This window comes from Salmo salar, chromosome ssa07, assembly GCF_905237065.1.
Source record: "Salmo salar chromosome ssa07, Ssal_v3.1, whole genome shotgun sequence".
NCBI classification, from domain to species: Eukaryota; Metazoa; Chordata; class Actinopteri; order Salmoniformes; family Salmonidae; genus Salmo; species Salmo salar.
The window spans coordinates 47,989,481-48,008,600 of record NC_059448.1 but is presented as its reverse complement, the minus strand read 5'-3'; the positions used below and the strand labels follow the sequence as shown (position 1 = coordinate 48,008,600).

Here is a 19,120-nt window from a genome sequence, read left to right as displayed (position 1 = left end):
TGTCTTAAATAATTTCGATACACAGAAATGTGAATAATAACATAACAGGGGCGCTAACATTGTAAATGCCTCATAATCATCATAAAGTCCCCCCTTATCTCCGCTCACTGGTCACCATAGCAGCACCCACCTGTAGCACGCGCTCCAGCAGGTATATCTCTGGTCACCCCCAAAGCCAATTCCTCCTTTGGCCGTCTCTCCTTCAAGTTCTCTGCTGCCAATGACTGGAACGAGCTACAAAAATCTCTGAAACTGGAAACACTTATCTCCCTCACTAGCTTTAAGCACCAGCTGTCAGAGCAGCTCACAGATCACTGCACCTGTACATAGCCCATCTATAATTTAGCCCAAACAACTACCTCTTCCCCTACTGTATTTATTTATTTTGCTCCTTTGCACCCCTTTATTTCTACTTTGCACTTTCTTCTACTACAAATCTACCATTCCAGTGTTTTACTTGCTATATTGTATTTACTTTGCCGCCATGGCCTTTTTGCCTTTACCTCCCTTATCTTACCTCATTTGCTCACATGAACAGTTGTAAATGAGAACTTGTTCTCAACTTGCCTACCTGGTTAAATAAAGGTGAAATAAAAATAATGCAAACTCCATGGAGATTTTTTTATCTGGTTTCTGTATAATCACTTTGTGACAACTGCTGATGTAAAAAGGGCTTTATAAATAATGATTGATTGAGACAGAACCCTCAGTGTCCAAACTCTAGAATCTTGGGCATCTCTCAGAAATCTCATATCTAACATGTCAAGCCAAGGTGAAAGTATGATGTTAGGACATGAGTTTACTTTGATCAGGGATCTTGCATGGGAAGAAACACGGCATGGAATATTCACAATCTTTTAAAAACTTTTGATAAGCTTATCATTTATTTTGTTGTGGCATCTATGGACTCAGAAGATATGAAAGCCCCAAAATATATTTGGAAAGTTTAGGTAGGACCTCTTGAAGGACCTTTTTGGGTAGGATCTTTTGACACCTACTGACCATGACCCAGGTCCCACCTGTCCAGATAAAGGCCTAATGTCTCTGTCTTGTACCACCAGTTTCGGCTACATGTTCAGCCGGCTGTCCCAGGGCTTTACCAACGTCCTGCAGGAGCTGTCTGGGGACGAGCCCCCCGATGGAGCCCCTCAGGTAAGAGAGACTCCCTCAACCCCTCACAAGCTTACATAACATGGCACATGTTTTCTGTCCTGGGTCCATATTTTTCATCTGTCTCAGAGTAATAGTATTTAACTAGGATCAGCTCCTCTCTGTCCATAATAATAAATCCATTGTGATCTAAAAGGCAAAACTGATCAGCACTCTAACACATGGTTCCCCAAACTCAGTTCTGGGGTCCCCCCTGGGTGCACGTTATGGTTTTTGCTCTAGCACTACACAGCTGATTCAAATAACCAACTCATCATCAAGCTTTGATTCTTTGAATCAGCTGTGTAGTGCTAGGGCAGAAACCAGAACGTGCACCCAGGGGAAGGGGACCCCAGGACCCAGTTTGGGAAACCCTGCTCTAATGAATCACCTTTGGAGGCCTTAATGTTCTCCAAGTCCCCATATTTGTATCCACTCTTCTTCTCTGTGGCTCTGTTGCAGGATATGTTGGTCCCCCAGCTCCCCCCTGGAGATGCCCCCGGGGCCCCTGAGGAGTCTGGGCCTGGGGTGGAGGAGGAGCCCCTGGAGAGGCTGGCTCATCTGGAGCAGCTGACGGTGCATCTCAAGGAGGTGGTCAGAGATAAGGACAGCCAGCTGGCCACCTTCGAAACGCAGCTCAAGGTGAGGCCTGGGTACAGGTGGGTGTGTTTTCCTTTGGTTTTGTGGGCCTGCATGTATTGTTTTGACTTTGTGTGTGTGTGTGTGTGTGTGCGTGCATGCGTGCATTGCTTTGACTTTGTATGCGTATGTGAGACATGAATGCAGTGGTTTTATATGGATGTGCCCTCAATGCATATCTTTGATTTTTTTTCTGTCCTGTGTGGGTTGGGTTCATGAAATATTCATATTTGATGCACTTCTTGTCAAATAATGACTGTGGTCAGAAATCTACTGAGATGATGCTGTTGCTGCTGGAACACAAGTTTCAATGCTGTGTTTGTTGGTGTGTTTACAGAGCGAAAGGGAGACAGCGGAGGCACGCTTCACTAAACTGAAGCTGCAGGCCAAAGCCAAGATGGCTACTCTGAACAAACAAATTGCTGACCTCAAGGCGCAGGAGGGAGCAACAGTAAGTCCTTTAGCTGAGTTAAAAATAACTCCACGTTCAATAAGCATGGTTCCGATGTGTATTTTAGCCGTTATGTATTCAGTTAAAATGTTGTAGATTCTTTACAGCCAGTTTGGTCTACACTAGACTATTTTGTCATCAATAACATTTTGAAATCCTTGTCTATTTCCTGAAGAGCTCTCCAGACAGCTCCTTCACCAGCTCAGCTCCTGCTGTGGAGCTGAGGAAGCAGCTCAGTGAGGTCTCGACCTCGGCTAAGAACCTCCAGGAGCGTCTCCAGATGTCCGAACAGGCCCTGTGTGAAAAGGAAGCCGTACACACGGAGCAGGTGCTAATTCGTTGTTACTCTAACCATTTTCAATGAAAATGTTCCGGATTGCATTGTATTAAAAAAAAGGGCCCTTCAACTGACTGCAGAGATGTGTCATTCTTTTAGGTTCGTGTGCTTCAGGCAGTTGTCTGTGAAAAGGACGTGCGTTTCCAGGAGCAGATCCAGAAGCATGAGGACGAGCTGCTGAGGGTCACAGCGCAGAGGCAGAACGACGCTGAGCTGCAGCAGGTACAGCAGGTACAAACTTCATTCTCTGACTCACTCTACACTCCCTCATACAGGCCAGGTCCTATACACGGTTTTTAGCCTGTACCCATACCCTTAGTGTGTGTGTTGCTAGGCTCTACGTGCAGCCCAGCGGCGTTGTGAGGAGCAGGAGGAAGCCATGCGGTCACGCTGCCAGGTGCTGGAGATGCTGCAGGGGGAGCTGAACAATGCCGACCAGCAGAAACAGGTACAGACACGCTCTACTGTGCTGGTCAGTTAGAGCCATAGTGGGAATGGGGTTTTCTCAACGAAGGTCCCACAATAGAATAACAATGCAACCTGACTGACCCTTGGGCAAAATGGGCCCATCTGAAGAGACTGACACAGAGTACTGTATTACATTATTCACCAAGTTACTAGTGTGACAGCAGAGTGACACTGATTGAGTAAGTACATTTGGTGATTGACAAGTTGCATGTAACTCTGTGTTTGTTGTTTCTGTCGTATTGCTTTGCTTTATCTTGGCCAGGTCGCAGTTGTAAATGAGAACTTGTTCTCAACTAGCTTACCTGGTTAAATAAAGGTGAAATAAATAAAATAAAAACTTAAGGGCTGAGGGGCAGACTCATTTCTCATCTTACTGGCACAGCCAAGCATTTCTCGTTGTAGACCCTACTGTCCCTATCCTTCATCTGTCTTCATTCTCCCTCTGCCTCTCTTGCCCTCTCTGCCTCTCTCTCTGTCTCTCTCTGCCTCTCGCTCTCTGCCTCTCTCTCTACTTCTACCTCTATCTCTAACTCTCCCTCCTTCTCTCTGTAGATCCTCACGGCTCAGTTCCGCCAGATGGAGCAGGAGCTGGCTGAGGCTGGTAGGCAGAGGGAGGAGGAGAGGCAGCAGTGGGCTGGGTGGTCCAGCCAGGCCGAGGCAGAGCTGGTGGCCCTCCGAGCCAACCTGGAGGCCTCCGAGAGGGACAGAGCAGCCCAGCTAGCCAACCTGGAGGCCTCCGAGCGGGACAGAGCAGCCCAGCTAGCCAACCTGGAGGCCTCAGAGCACGACAGAGCTGCTCAGCTAGCCAGTCTGGAGGCTTCAGAGAGAGACAGAGCAGCCCAGATGGAGGAGCTGACAGTGAAACTGGAGTGGGCCACTAGAGAGCAGGAGGAAGTGACCAACAGAGAAGTATCCAGGTTGGAGAAGGAGCTTGCTGCCTTAAGAGAGGAGCATGGAGAGGGGCAAAGGGCAAGAGAGGCCCTGGCTGAGTTGGTGACAGGCCTACGCTCTCTGGCTGGAGAGGGGGCCGAGGAGAACAGCCCTGTTCCCACCGACCCGGCCCTGTGCCTGGGTACACTGCAGGCCCTGGAGGCCCGGCTGGAGAGGCTGAGGGTGGAGCAGAGGGAGAGCGAGGAACGCTGCGCCCAGGTCACCCACACCATGGAGACATTGCAAGGTAAGGGAACCAAATGCACTATCATGCAAGTTCCGTTTATAAGTGTAAAGCATTCATGATACCCTAACAAGCGGCTTGCTTGCAGCATATTTAATAATTCTGTTTTTCTTTCAGAACAACTGGATAAGCGCACCGCAGAAGGCGAAGAGGCAGTTGCTAGGATACAACAGCTGGAGCAGAAAATTGGAATGGTGAGCAGTCAGACGCACTAAATTAATTAAGGTAGCACATGTTGTAAGTTTGTTTTGAATCCTGTAATAACCTGAAAATAAACATCAAAATGTACTTTGGGAGAAATAGCTTATATGGTTTATTATCTGTGAACCCCAAATTACCAGACTCTTCAGTCTGTTGTACCCATTGCTAGATTCTCTAATGTTCTTCGTCTATTTCTGTAATTTGACCAAATGGTGGGCTCATTTACATCTGTGAAAAAGACAAAGCTGTGGATGTCTTATAAGGCTCGTTATTTGAGAAGTTATGCAATGCCAAAAAAACTATGACCAATGAACCAAGACTTATGTTAATATATGGCATCTATTTATGTCAGATGTTTTCACACACAGTGAAATTACAGCGCCTTCAGAAAGTATTCATAACCCTTGACTTATTCCACATTTTGTTGTATTAGAGCCTGAATTCGAAATGGATTAAATATTTTTTTCTGTCTTACCCATTTACACACTCCATAATGAGAAAGTGAAAATATGTTTTTAGAAGTGTTACTACATTTATTGAAAATGAGATACAGAAATATCTCATTTACATAAGTATTCACAGCACTGAGTCAATACAGCTAGAATCACCTTCGGCAGCGATTACAGCTGTGAGGCTTTGTGGGTAAGTCTCTAAGAGCTTTGCACACCTGGATTGTACAATATTTGCACTTTTATTTATTTTTATTCTTCAAGCTCTGTCGAGTTGGCTGTTGATCATTGCTAGACAGCCATTTTCAAGTCTGGCCATAGATTTTCAAGACGATTTAAGTCAACTGTAACTAGGGCACTTAGGAACAAAACATTAAGAACACCTTCCTAATATTGAGTTGCACCCCCTTTTTGACCTCAGAACAGACTCAATTCGTCGGGGCATGGACTCTACAAGGTGTCGAAAGCGTTCAACGGGGATGATGGCCCATGTTGACTCCAATGCTTCCCACAATTGTCAAGTTGGCTGGATGTCCTTTGGGTGGTGGACCATTCTTAGCGCACATGGTAAAATGTTGAGCGTGAAAAACCCAGCAGCGTTGCAGTTCTTGACGCAAACCGGTGCACCTGGCACCTACTACCATACCCCATTCAAAGGCACTTAATTCTGTTGCCTTGCCCATTCAGCCTCTGAATGGCAGACATACACAATACATGTCTCACTTGTCTCGAGGCTTAAAAATCCTTCTTGAACCTGTCTCCTCCCCTTCATCTACACTGATTGAAGTAGATTTAACAAGTGACATCAATAAGGGATCTTTCCCCTGGATTCACCTGTTCAGTCTGTCATGGAAAGAGCAGGTGTTCTTAGTGTTTTGTACACTCAGTGTATATTTAAGCAATAAGGCCTGAGGAGGTGTGTATTTGGCCAATATACCACGGCTAAGGGCTGTTTACATTTACATTTACATTTAAGTCATTTAGCAGACGCTCTTATCCAGAGCGACTTACAAAATGGTGCATTCACCTTATGATATCCAGTGGAACAACCACTTTACAATAGTGCATCTAAATATTTTAAGGGGGGGGGGTTAGAAGGATTACTTTATCCTATCCTAGGTATTCCTTAAAGAGGTGGGGTTTCAGGTGTCTCCGGAAGGTGGTGATTGACTCCGCTGTCCTGGCGTCGTGAGGGAGCTTGTTCCACCATTGGGGTGCCAGAGCAGCGAACAGTTTTGACTGGGCTGAGCGGGAACTGTGCTTCCTCAGAGGTAGGGGGGCCAGCAGGCCAGTGGTGGATGAACGCAGTGCCCTTGTTTGGGTGTAGGGCCTGATCAGAGCCTGAAGGTATGGAGGTGCCGTTCCCTTCACAGCTCCGTAGGCAATCACCATGGTCTTGTAGCGGATGCGAGCTTCAACTGGAAGCCAGTGGAGAGAGCGGAGGAGCGGGGTGACGTGAGAGAACTTGGGAAGGTTGAACACCAGATGGGCTGCGGCGTTCTGGATGAGTTGTAGGGGTTTAATGGCACAGGCAGGGAGCCCAGCCAACAGCGAGTTGCAGTAATCCAGACGGGAGATGACAAGTGCCTGGATTAGGACCTGCGCCGCTTCCTGTGTGAGGCAGGGTCGTACTCTGCGAATGTTGTAGAGCATGAACCTACAGGATCGGGTCACCGCCTTGATGTTAGTGGAGAACGACAGGGTGTTGTCCAGGATCACGCCAAGGTTCTTAGCACTCTGGGAGGAGGACACAAGGGAGTTGTCAACCGTGATGGCGAGATCATGGAACGGGCAGTCCTTCCCCGGGAGGAAGAGCAGCTCCGTCTTGCCGAGGTTCAGCTTGAGCTGGTGATCCGTCATCCACACTGATATGTCTGACAGACATGCAGAGATGCGATTCGCCGCCTGGTTATCAGAAGGGGGAAAGGAGAAGATTAATTGTGTGTCGTCTGCATAGCAATGATAGGAGAGACCATGTGAGGATATGACAGAGCCAAGTGACTTGGTGTATAGCGAGAATAGGAGAGGGCCTAGAACAGAGCCCTGGGGGACACCAGTGGTGAGAGCGCATGGTGCGGAGACAGATTCTCGCCACGCCACCTGGTAGGAGCGACCTGTCAGGTAGGACGCAATCCAAGCGTGGGCCGCGCCGGAGATGCCCAACTCGGAGAGGGTGGAGAGGAGGATCTGATGGTTCACAGTATCAAAGGCAGCAGATAGGTCTAGAAGTATGAGAGCAGAGGAGAGAGAGTTAGCTTTAGCAGTGCGGAGAGCCTCCGTGACACAGAGAAGAGCAGTCTCAGTTGAATGCCCAGTCTTGAAACCTGACTGATTAGGATCAAGAAGGTCATTCTGAGAGAGATAGCAGGAGAGCTGGCCAAGGACGGCACGTTCAAGAGTTTTGGAGAGAAAAGAAAGAAGGGATACTGGTCTGTAGTTGTTGACATCGGAGGGATCGAGTGTAGGTTTTTTCAGAAGGGGGTGCAACTCTCGCTCTCTTGAAGACGGAAGGGACGTAGCCAGCGGTCAAGGATGAGTTGATGAGCGAGGTGAGGAAGGGGAGAAGGTCTCCGGAAATGGTCTGGAGAAGAGAGGAGGGGATAGGGTCAAGTGGGCAGGTTGTTGGGCGGCCGGCCGTCACAAGACGCGAGATTTCATCTGGAGAGAGAGGGGAGAAAGAGGTCAAAGCACAGGGTAGGGCAGTGTGAGCAGGACCAGCGGTGTCGTTTGACTTAGCAAACGAGGATCGGATATCGTCAACCTTCTTTTCAAAATGGTTGACGAAGTCATCCGCAGAGAGGGAGGAGGGGGGGGAGGAGGATTCAGGAGGGAGGAGAAGGCAGCAAAGAGCTTCCTAGGGTTAGAGGCAGTTCTTAGGCACGACGCAACGCAGTATATCACAAACCCCCGAGGTGCCTTATTGCTATTATAAACTGGTTACCAACGTAATTAGAGCAGTAAAAATAAATATTTTGTCATACCCATGGTATACGGTCTGATATACCACGGCTGTCAGCCAATCAGCATTCAGGGCTCGACCCACCCAGTTTATAATTGGCATTGTGTTTTAGGTTATTGTCCTGCTGAAAGGGGAATCTGTCTCTTTTGGAATGCAGACTGAACTAGGTTTTCGTTTTGGATTTTGCCTGTGCTTAGCTCTATTCCGTTTCTTTTTATCCTGAAAAACACTCCAGTCCTTACTGATGACAAGCATACCCATAACATGATGCAGCCACCACCATGCTTGAAAAGTGTGGTACTGTCACAGCTTTCTTCGTCGGAGGACGATATAGCGAAATCGTCGTCTGAAAATGTGGACCAATATGCAGCAGAGTTGGTGTTCATTTTCTTAATTTATTAACGAACGTTGAACACGAAAAAAACAAGAAAACAATAAGCACGACAAATGACAGTTTATCAGGCTATACATAAACACGCAATGCAAAAACAATCTCCCACAAATACAAGACAAACACACCCAACTAATATAGGACTTCCAATCAAAGGCAACACCAAACAGCTGCCTTCAATTGGAAGTCCACCCCAATTAACTCAACATAGAAACACACTCACTAGACTACACATAGACATACATAAACATAGACCATAACTCAAAACCCGGAAATAATAAATCAAACACCCTCCTAACTAACACACCACCCTGAACCACATAAAACAAATACCCTCTGCCACGTCCTGACCAAACTACAATAACAATTAACCCTTATACTGGCCAGGACGTGACAGGTACTCAGTGATGTGTTGTATTCGATTTGCCCCAAACATAACGATTTGTATTCAAGACAAAAAGTTAATTTGCCACATTTTTTGCAGTTTTACTTTTGTGCCTTATTGCAAACAGACATGTTTTGGAATATTTTATTCTGTACAGGCTTCCTTATTTTCACTCTGTTAATTAGGTTAGTATTTTGGAGTAACTACAATGTTGTTGATCCATCCTCAGTTTTCTCCTATCACAGCCATTAAACTCTGTAACTGTTTTAAAGTCACCATTGGCCTCATGGTGAAATCCCTGAGCGGTTTCCTTCCTCTGCGGCAACTAAGTTAGGAAGGATGCCTGTATCTTTGTAGTGACTGGGTGTATTGATACACCATCCAAAGTGTAATTAATAACTTCACCATGCTCAAAGGCATATTCAATGTCTGCTTTTAAAATGTTTACCCATCTACCAATAGGTTCCCTTCTTTGCAAGGCATTGGAAAGCTCCCTGGTCTTTGTAATTTAATATGTGTTTGAAATTCAATGCTTGACTGAGGGGTAATTGTATGTGTGGGGTACAGAGATGAGGTAATCATTCAAAAATCATGTTAACCACTATTGCACACAGAGTGAGTCCATGATAACTTATTATGTGACTTGTTAAGCACATTTTTACTCCTGAACTTATTTAGGCCTGCCATAACAAAGGGGTTGAATACTTATTGACCCAAGACATTTCAACTCTTCATTTTTAAATAATTTGAAAAATGTCTAAAACATAATTCCACTTTTGCATTATGGGGTATTGTGTTCAGGCCAGTGTCACAACATTTCAATGTAATACATTTTAAATTCAGGCTGTAACACAACAAAATGTGGAAAAAGTTAAAGGGTGTGAATACTTTCTGAAGGCACTGAATGTTCAATCTAATTGTTAGACAATTCTCTTTCCAAATAGAATTTGTTGACAGTGCGGAGTCACAATAGAAAGCGACAAACCCTCTGTAGACATTTGTGCTGTATGTGTGTGCAGTCTGATACAATATGATCTATTGGTGTGCTGTTATTTCACTGTGCTGTGAGGACTGCCCAGTCAGCACATTGAGTGTCACACATGCTTATTCATGTGGGGAAGTCTCTCTGGTCTCTGCCCTGACTACTGGGGCAGGTCAGTCAGCCACGATCTATCTCAGAGGGGACAGCCTGAGGGACAGAGACAGTGGTTGGGTTTAATAATGCTGAGGCAGAATGTCCTCCTGTCGTTTGGGTCAAGGCAATGCTAATCGCCTCTCCACTGATCCTCTGTTATGACTGTAGCCCTGGGCTGACCTTCACACCCAGGCCCATCATAATTACAGTGTAACTATTGTGTAACGACATTACAGCTGTGAAACTGTTAACTCACTTAATTTGTGAGTTAATGAATGTAGTCCCACTTCAATGGGATTGATGTATTATTAAGTCATAAAGTTTACACCCTCTGTGTGTTCAGAAATAACTCAGGCGTTTGTTTTTCTCTCCTAGGCTGCTAGGGAGTCATTGGTCCAGTGTGTGACTGACCCGTCTGTGGAAGAAGTGACTGATGCTGAAAAAGGTAAGGAGACCTATTTTAAAATGTGTGTTTTTATTCTCTGAATCTGAAAGCCAACCACCAGGACCAGTCATACATCCTGCCAGCAGCACACACACCCTCTATTGATGTGTTTGCATAGGCTTGGACACTGTGTGCTGTCACAGGCCCCGCTGACAACAGAGTTCAGCATAGTGATGCAGATGCGGTTACAGGCCTTACCCATTTCACACAGTCTGTAACTAAACCTGAAAGACTGGTGGTTTAGTAGACATGTCAACAGTATTGACAGTATTTTAACAGTATTGACAGTATGTTGACAGTATGTCAATAATCATCTCAATTGTTGTATTGTTAACAGTTAGAAGCAAAAATCTGAAAGGGACTCTATAATATATAGGTCTAGTCATGAACTACTGAGAGGTGGCAGAGGTAGGATCGAATGTTAGGAAGCTTTAAGTTCCTGCAAGGGGTACATGAAAAATATCTGTTTTGGCATTTCAGATATGATCAATTAATTATGTATTGTGAGATAATTAGGCAGGCTATTAATTTTCATCTTTATTGATTTCCCCAGCCCAAATATTGGCTCTGGAGCAGCAGCTATTGGAGAAAGACCATGAGTTGACTGCCCTGCGAGAGAGTCTTGTGCTGGCTGAAGAGCAGGGCTCAAATGATGCATTCAAGGTAAGCGCTGATCAGATTCTAGACCAGAGTGAGGACACTGCCATGGCCCCTTGCGACAGTCCTACAGTGCTGCCAGACCTCCTAGAAGACACACGAGAGGAGGACACCACCCTGGTGGCAGAGGATAGCGCAATCCTGTCAGTCTCCGCTTATAACGAGAGCAGTCCAGAGCTCATTGAACCCCAGTCTGACTCTCCCGGAGAATCTAAGGGGGCCTCCTCTGATGAGATGGTCACTAGCAGTGACTCCGAGGTGGCCCACAGCAGCTGGACCCTCCTAGAGGCTGTAAACCAAGATGAAGGTCAGCAGTCGCCTCCCATACTGCAGGGCTTTGGCCAGCTCCAGATGCAATCCTGGGAAGAGAACAGCTCTGAGCAGGAAACATCCACAGTCCAGGTGGAGTCCTCATCAGTCATCATCCGTGAGACTGTGCAGGTGCACCTCAGCCGGCAGGGGGCGACCCTCTTTGACTCTGACTCTGCCCCTGGACAGGTGTTTGCCCAGGCCCTAGCAGACGAGCTGCAGAACAGGTACAGTGAGCTCATGGTTGAGCTCCAGAGACTGAGAGAGGCTGCCTCAGAGTCACAGGAGAGAACCCAAGGCCTTGAGGAAGAGATTCGGTCCCTGGCAGCTGCCAAGGATGAGGCAGAGTCCCAGTCCCAGAGATATGAGGAAGAGCTCCAGTCAGCCAGGTCAGAGATGGACACGGTGGCCCAGCACAGTGGCTCTGACTTGGAGAGGCAGAGCATGGAGATGCATCTCCAGGAGGAGCAGCTGGCAAGCCTGCAGACAGAAGGCTTCTTCAAAGAGCAGCAGATCCAGGCCCTGCAGGCAGACCTGGACAAGGCTCAGCGCTCTCTCTCTGAGCAGGAGGGCCAGGCCAGGATGCTGAGCGCCCAGCTGGAAGAAGGGGAGATCACCTCCTCTGAGCTGGAACAGAAGCTCCAAGACATGGAGGCCAGCCTACTGGACATCTCCCAGGCTAGGGACATGGCCAAAGCTGTACTGTCTGAGAGGGACACAGAGATTAACGAGCTGCGACTGCGCATCACCCAGAAAGAGCAGGAGATGATGGAGCTGAGCAATGGCATGTCTGCCAAACTGCTCCAGACCGGTGAGGAGAAGTTCCTGATGAGCACTGAGATCAAGAAACTGAAGGAGCAGATAATTGAGCTTGAGAAAGCTGGAGAAAAGGAGAAAGCGACAGGGGAGTGTCATGTAGACGATAGTGATGAGCTCACTAGTTTGCGAAAGGACAAAGAGGATCTGACAACCCAAGTGGCCACCATTAAAAAGAGGTTGCAGGCAGCCCTGGTGCAGCGTAAAGAGCTGATGAAAAAAGTTGCGGAGTTTGAGAAAGAGGCAGATCAAAGGAAAGGACAGGTAGGGAAAGCAACGGAGGAAGCCCCTGCAAGTGTACCAGCTTTAGAAAAAGACAGAAAACAAGAGGTTATGGAAATTGAGAATATTCTCGAAGAATTCAGACAATCCTTGAGGTCCAAAGAAGAGGTCATGGAGGTTTTGGAACAGAAAATCAGCCAGCAGGATCAGGTTCTGGAAGAGACAATTGAAATGAACAGAAGGCTGAGTGAGGGAGCTCAGCAGACTCCAGAGGCTGACACCTCAGCTGAAATCACTGGGTTGCAGTGCCAGGTGGCCTCACTGGAGTCAGATTGCGAAACACTGCAAAAGAAACTCCAGGAGGCCCAGGACTCTCGCAAAGACACCATCCACAAGGCCAAAGAAAAGGACAGGCACCACCGCGAACAGCTAAAACAGCAAAAGGAAGAGTACAACGGGCTGTTGGAGCGTTTGGAGGAGCAGGTTGGTGAACGAGATGGGCTGTTGACTAGACTGAGAGAGCTCGAGGAACAGCAGACACAGAAAGCAGTGAGCACAGAGAAAGAAATACAAGCCGAGCTGGAGACCAACGCTGCAGCGGAGAAGATTGAGAAGCCAGCTGCAGGAGATTGGGTCCAGGAAGACTGGGTGGACTTTGCCGCTCCTGAGAATGAAGCACAACAACAAGGTGATAAACCCATTCCCAGTGCTGAGGAACCCGCTCAGGTACTTTCAGCTGACATTGAGGCCTCATTACAAGCTCTGAAAGAAGAGGTCCAAGCTGAGAAGGCATCTTGTACAGATTTGGAGGGCCAACTGCAGGAGAGCCAGGCTAGCCTGGCACTCAGGGAAAGTGAGCTTCTAGAGCTGGGCAAAGAGCTGCAGGCTCTGAGAGAGAAGGAGAGCCAGATCGAACATGTCTATGAGGAGTTGGAGGTTCTGAGGGAGAAGTCTCTCCAGGCTCAGACCTATGCAGAAGCTGTGAAAGCAGAGTTGGAGGCTGCAGCCAAAGGAGCTGCCTCAGACTCCGCTGAGTCCACCATTGCCATCCTGCAGACAGAGGTGGAGGAATTCAAGCAGTTCCTGAGCAACAAGAATGATGAGATCATGGAGCTTAGTCAGCAGCTGGGTGAGCAAAGCACTCTCCTCCAGTCCATGCAAGAGACAGTGTATGAGAAGGACCAGTCGATCACCTCCCTGCAGCAAGGCCTGAGAGCAGAGAAGGAAAAGAGCCAGAGACTGGAGGCCGAGGTCCCCCAGAGGCAAGAGGAAGAGAAGGGCAGCGAGGCCAAGATCCTGCAGCTTCAGCAGAAGCTCAAGGCCGCCCTTATCTCCCGCAAAGAGGCCCTCAAAGAGAACAAAAGCCAGAAAGAGGAGTTGGCCTCCACTGAGAAAGTCATCACTGAACTGCAGCAGAAGATGGAGGCTAGAGAAGTCGAGCTGGAGAAGCTGAGAGCAGAAAGAGAGAGGCTGATAGAGGAGGTCGATCGGACCTTGGTGGAGAACCAGAGCCTTGGGGGGTCCTGCGAGAGCCTCAAGCTGGCCATGGAGGGTATGCTGACAGAGAAAGACTTCTGTAAAAGAGAGGCTGAGTCTGCCAAGGAGGAGGCTGCCCGGGCATGCAGAGAATGTGAGGAGAAGGTGCATGGGATGAAGGATGAGTATGAGACTCTGCTAAAGTCCTATGAGAACGTGAGTGATGAGGCAGAGCGTGTGAGACGTGTGCTGGAAGCTGCTAGGCAGGAGCGGAAGGAGCTTGTTGCTAGAGCCAGGACCCACGAGGCAGCCAGGCAGGAGGCTGAACGGCAGAAAGAAGAGGCCCAGAAAGAGGTGGACACTGTCAAAGACAAGATGAGGAAGTTTGCCAAAACCAAGCAGCAGAAAATAATGGATTTAGAGGAGGAGAATGAGAGACTCAGAGAGATGGATGAAAAGAAAGGAATAAGAAGGGAGGACAAGGTACTCAAAGGAGAACTTGAAAGACTCAAAGAAGAGTTTGAGACTCTGAAAGCTGATTTGAATGCCACTACGGCACAGAGGGACTCCTTAGAACAGCAAGTTGTTGAGTTGAGGGAGCAACTAGCCCAAGAGCTAGAGAAAGGGGACAGATTAGCTCCAGATAAAACCCCCATCTCTGATGTAGTGGAGGAAACTATTGTTGCCCAGCAGTCTAGTACAGTCATGACTAAAACTACCCAAGAGCCAGTTAAGAGCCAGCCTCAGGACATAGAGCCACATAGTCAGGCTATAGAGTCTGAGGTAGCTGCACCTGAAATGCCCTCTTTTGAGGAGACGGGGAAGACCGAAATAACTGAAAGTACACAGGCCCTAATTGATGAGAAATTGATCAAAATGGAGGCAGCCCTACAGTCAGAGAGGGAACTGAGGCAAGAGCGCGAGGCTGAACTCACTGCTGAGCTGGCCTCTCTGGAGCAGCGCCTTCAGGAGAGTAAAGAGAAGGAACAGACCCAGAGGGAGCCAGTGAAGACGGACATATCTGAAAGTGAACTGGCCGTAATTGAGGGAAAGCGGAGGGAAATGGAGGCAGCCCTACATTCAGAGAGGAAACAGTGGCAAGAGAGTGAGGCTGAACTCAAGGCTGGACTAGCCTCTCTGGAGCAGCTCCTTCAGGAGAGTAAAGATAAGGAACAGAGCCTGATGGAGGAGAGCTCTAAAAGGGAAGCCCAACTCCAGGAGCTCCACAGCAGCCTGGAGGTAGAGAAGGACGACCTAGAGGAGCGTCTGATGAACCAGCTGGCCCAGCTGAATGGCAGCATCGCCGGCTACCAGCAGGATGCGGCAGACAGCCGGGAGCGCCTTGCGGAGCTGCAGCGGGAGGTGGAGGGACTGGAGAGGGAGCGGGCTGAACTGGAAGCCCTGGCCGAGAGCGAGAGTGACCGGGCTGCCAGGCTGGAGGAGGACAAGAGGCAGGCCCAGAGAGAGAGGGCCGAGGCAGAGGCAGAGTCAGGGAAGCAGAGGGAGCTGGAGCAGCAGCTGAAGTCCGCCCAGAGGGTGAAAGAGGGCAGCCAGAGCCGGGCAAAGCAGCTGGAGGAGCTGCTGAGAGAGAAGCAGCTGGAGGTGCGCCAGATGCAGAAGGACTGCATCCAGTACCAGGAAAGGATCAGCGAGATGGCCAGGGAGGGCAAGGCTTTGCAACTGGGCAGCAACGAGATCCACAAAGAGCTTGGGCAAGCCTATCTGGAGAGGACCAAAGTCACAGACGCTTTGAAGAAGACTGAGGCTGAGCTATCTAGCTGCAAAGCCCAACTGGTTGAGGCCCAGACAGAGGCCAGCCAGGCCCAAGCTGAGAGGAGAGCCTGTGAGCAGACCACTCTACAGAGAGAGGCTGAGTTGAAAGTAGAGGCAGAGCAGAGCCTGGACTCTGTGAGGTTCAGGCTGGGAGCCGAGCTGAAGCAGATTGAGCTGAGGTTGGAGGAGTCTTACCGGGAGAGGGAGAGAGAGGAGAATGCCACCCGGGAGGCAAAAGAGCTGGCTGACACCACTGAGAGACAGGCCCAGCAGATGCAGGCCCGCCTGGATGAGTCTCTGGCCCGACTGGCTGCCTTCTCGCGCTGTATGTCCTCCCTGCAGGACGACAGGGACCGCGTGCTGGATGAGACCCGGCAGTGGGAGAGTCGCTTCAACAGCACCCTCCAGGGGAAGGAGGCCGAGGTGCGGGAGGGAGAGACCCGGTCCAGAGATCTGGCTGAACAGCTGCAGAAAGAGACCACACAGAGAGAAGAGCTACAGCTTACAGTGGACAGGTAAAAATGGCTACTGAAAAAGTTAATTAATTAAATTGCCCCAATTTCCTGCCAGGTTTGTGATACACTATAGTGTGTTATGTAATGTGTTTTATTTTCTTATTTTTTTGTCCAGACTGCAGAAAGCAGACGAGCAGTGGCAGCTGAAATGGGAGCAGGAAGAGAAGAGGCTCCGCGAGAACCAGGCTGCCCTGGAGCAGGAGAGGGGGGAGCTTCAGAAGTCCCTAGCCCAGACCGAGACCTCCCTGGCTGACGCTCGCGCCCAGCTGGCCTCCCTGGAGAGCGAGGCGGAGGGGCTCCGCCACAGAACCCAGGCCCTGGAAGAGGCAGTTGGGAAGCTGCAGGGAGAGACCAACGAGGCCAGGTCCCAGCTGAAGGAGAGGGAAGCAGAGGGGAGGAGGCTGGGCCTGAGCGTGGAACAACTGGAGACAGACCTGCGCTCCTCCAAGACCCTGACAGAGAGCCTGCAGACAGAGCTGAGTGAGAAGGAGAGGAGAGAGGTGGAGCTGCTGGGGGAGAAGGAGCAAGCCGTGACCCAGGTATGGATCACTTTTATTTCATCTCTGCTTTATGTCATGTTTTGTCATCACAATGAATAGTTGCTCATTTTAATGCATAGGGTGTCAAATTCTACATTTATTCAAAATAGGGTGTCAAAATTCCCTACAAATGTATTGTGATGTTACCGTTTTGATTGAGCTATCAAGTTGTTTTACAAGCTTGAAAATGTTTAAACCCATTCCCCTGCATCTTCTTGACTGCTTACATGCTTGCTCCCCCCAGGCTGCAGAGGAGGCCAGGAGGGAGGCTGACGCCAGGGCCCAGGAGGCTGAGAAGGAGCTGGAGGAGAGGAGAGAGGAGCTGCGGGGTCTGGAGGACCGGCTGCGGAAGGCAGAAGAGGAGAGCAGCCACAGCAAAGCCAGGCTGGATGCCTTCACCAAGGCCATGGGCTCTTTACAGGACGACAGAGACAGAGTACTTGGCATGTACAAACAGCTGGAGGAGAAACATCTGCAGGTAAAAGAACAATGATAACACATGTGAACAGAGGCATAAATGGCAGGTCAAGAAGAGATTCTGAATGGATTCTCCTACACTTAATGTAAACCGGTAGTAAATGTCCATGTTTATGTATGTACACGCATGTCATCGACATGCAGAAACTTTATGTAGTGATATGAGTGATATTATTAGTGATAGTATTCTAGAACGTCTTCCTCATGCCCCAGTTGTATAACCCATCCCTCTACGTGATGGATCTGTTGTCCCAGGTGATGATGGAAAAGGACGCTCTGATCCAGGAGGCTGCTGCGGAGAATAACAGTCTGAAGGAGGAGCTACGCTCCCTATTGGTCCAGAGGGATGACCTCCACGCAGAGAAGGCCAAGCTATCTGCCCAGCTTCACGGCTACAGGGACGACCTTACCCAGGTCCTCACCATGAAGGAGTCCCAGCACAAGCAGCTCTTGTCCGGCCAGCTGGAGCGCATCGCTACCCTGGAGAAGGAGAGAGAAGAGCTAGGGGCTAAGATCAAGAGCCTGGAGGGAGGGGAGGCTTTCGTTCAGGCGGTAGAGAGGGAGACCCTCAGCCAGGCTGGTGATAGTGGAAACAGGCAGGTGAGAGACGCTCCCGGGGCGGAGGTAGAGAAGCTGAGGGAGCAGCTGCAGGCTGCCAGGGCCCAGGTGGAGAGCCTGGAGGAGAGCCTTGCCAAGGAAAAAGAGGTGCAGGAGGCTCGGCAGAAGGAGCTGAAAGAACTGCGTTGGGAGGGAGGGGTGACGCGCACGGAATCGGAGACAGCGGCCGAGAGGGTGGCCGAGCTGGCCCGAGACCTGCTGACCACGGAGCAGAGGCTGCTGGAGGAGAGGGAGGTGGCCGGCCAGCTCCGGGCCCAAAACCAGGCGTTCGGCCAGGCCATGGCGTCACTGCAGGGCAGCAGGGACCAGGCACTCAGCCAGGCCCAGGAGCTCAGCCTCAGACTGGGGGAGATGAGCAGGGCAGGGGGCCAGCAGACACCCACCACGGGCCATGGAGGATCCAATGCAGAGGCGTGGGGACTGAAGAACGCCCTGTCAGCCCTGCAGAACGACAGGGAGAGACTGGTAATCAACCAGAGTTATCTCCATTTTGCACAAAGTATTCCATTAAAGCACTAACGCAACCACAATGGTAGTGATGTCATAACTTACCTGCATAGTGTTTTCATATACCAGTATCCACAGTAACACGAGCTTTGTTTCTCCCTGTCCTGTAGTTGGAACAGCTGCAGCGGCAGCACTCAGAGCTCACTCGACTGGGAGGAGGAGAGCTGTCTAGACTCAGCCAGGAGCTAGAGGAGGAGAGGAGGAGGGCTGAGGAGATGGTGGACAGGATGAGGGAGCTGGACAACCTGAGGCAGAGGGAGAACCAGGAACTAGAAATTCTCAGGTGAGACATACTTCATAAAGAGCTCCCTATGTTATTTAAAATCCAAACATTCTTAATCATGTTTAGAGGTATATGAGTGTCTATGCCTCGGCTACATAGGTATATCTGTCTCTCTGTAGGCTGGAGCAGGTTGACTGGCAGGCCCAGGCAGAGGTCCTGAAGCAGCAGACCCTAGCCACCCTCTCGGACCGTGACCAGCAGGTGCGCCAGCTCAGTGCCATGTTGGAGGAGGCCCGCGCCACCAGACCCAAACCACCGGAGGAACACCACCAGAGACAGGTGAGGAGGAGGACACCCATACATCTGCAACTGATAACGACTGTACTTGGACCAGGGATTAGTGAGATGGAAGACGTAATCTACTGCTGTTCATGTCCAAATCAAATTGTATTTGTCACGTACACAGTTTACAGCGGGTTCAAACGGTGCAGTGAAATCACCTTTTTCTGGACCAATCAAAATAAAACACTTAATTACTGGAAGGTAGTATGCATAGTAATAAAACTGATCTCTTCACAATTGGATATACAGTATAAATGATGAATGTGGATAGTGCATAGTGGATAGTGTCTTGGTCGTGCAGTTGGATAAATAGTATGATAGAACAGCAGTGTTGACTGTGGCAAGATGCATTATGCTTGCTGCATACATTTGGCCTGTACTGGACAATGTTATCTACAAATCTAGGTTTAAATTATACATTTGTGCAGTTAAGAGACGGTTAAATGATGTCATTATAGTTCAC

At 49.2% G+C, this 19,120-nt stretch overlaps 1 protein-coding gene across 5 annotated transcripts in view; it reads left to right on the top strand.

Annotated features, from left to right (window-relative positions):
• Nucleotides 1-19,120, top strand: part of LOC106609404 (golgin subfamily B member 1) — a 38,707-nt gene that overhangs the window by 16,004 nt on the left and 3,583 nt on the right. For 4 of the 5 annotated variants that reach the window (XM_045722140.1, XM_045722137.1, XM_045722138.1 and 1 more), the window contains 15 exons: nt 1,062-1,152; nt 1,612-1,791; nt 2,126-2,239; nt 2,415-2,567; nt 2,676-2,807; nt 2,911-3,024; nt 3,597-4,221; nt 4,336-4,412; nt 10,114-10,183; nt 10,737-15,951; nt 16,067-16,490; nt 16,735-16,968; nt 17,223-18,050; nt 18,203-18,375; nt 18,495-18,654. In XM_045722140.1, coding sequence (XP_045578096.1) covers nt 1,062-1,152; nt 1,612-1,791; nt 2,126-2,239; nt 2,415-2,567; nt 2,676-2,807; nt 2,911-3,024; nt 3,597-4,221; nt 4,336-4,412; nt 10,114-10,183; nt 10,737-15,951; nt 16,067-16,490; nt 16,735-16,968; nt 17,223-18,050; nt 18,203-18,375; nt 18,495-18,654 — 8,590 coding nt within the window. The remainder of the gene's footprint in view (nt 1-1,061; nt 1,153-1,611; nt 1,792-2,125; nt 2,240-2,414; nt 2,568-2,675; nt 2,808-2,910; nt 3,025-3,596; nt 4,222-4,335; nt 4,413-10,113; nt 10,184-10,736; nt 15,952-16,066; nt 16,491-16,734; nt 16,969-17,222; nt 18,051-18,202; nt 18,376-18,494; nt 18,655-19,120) is intronic. The other variant, XM_045722139.1, reaches the window with a different exon arrangement.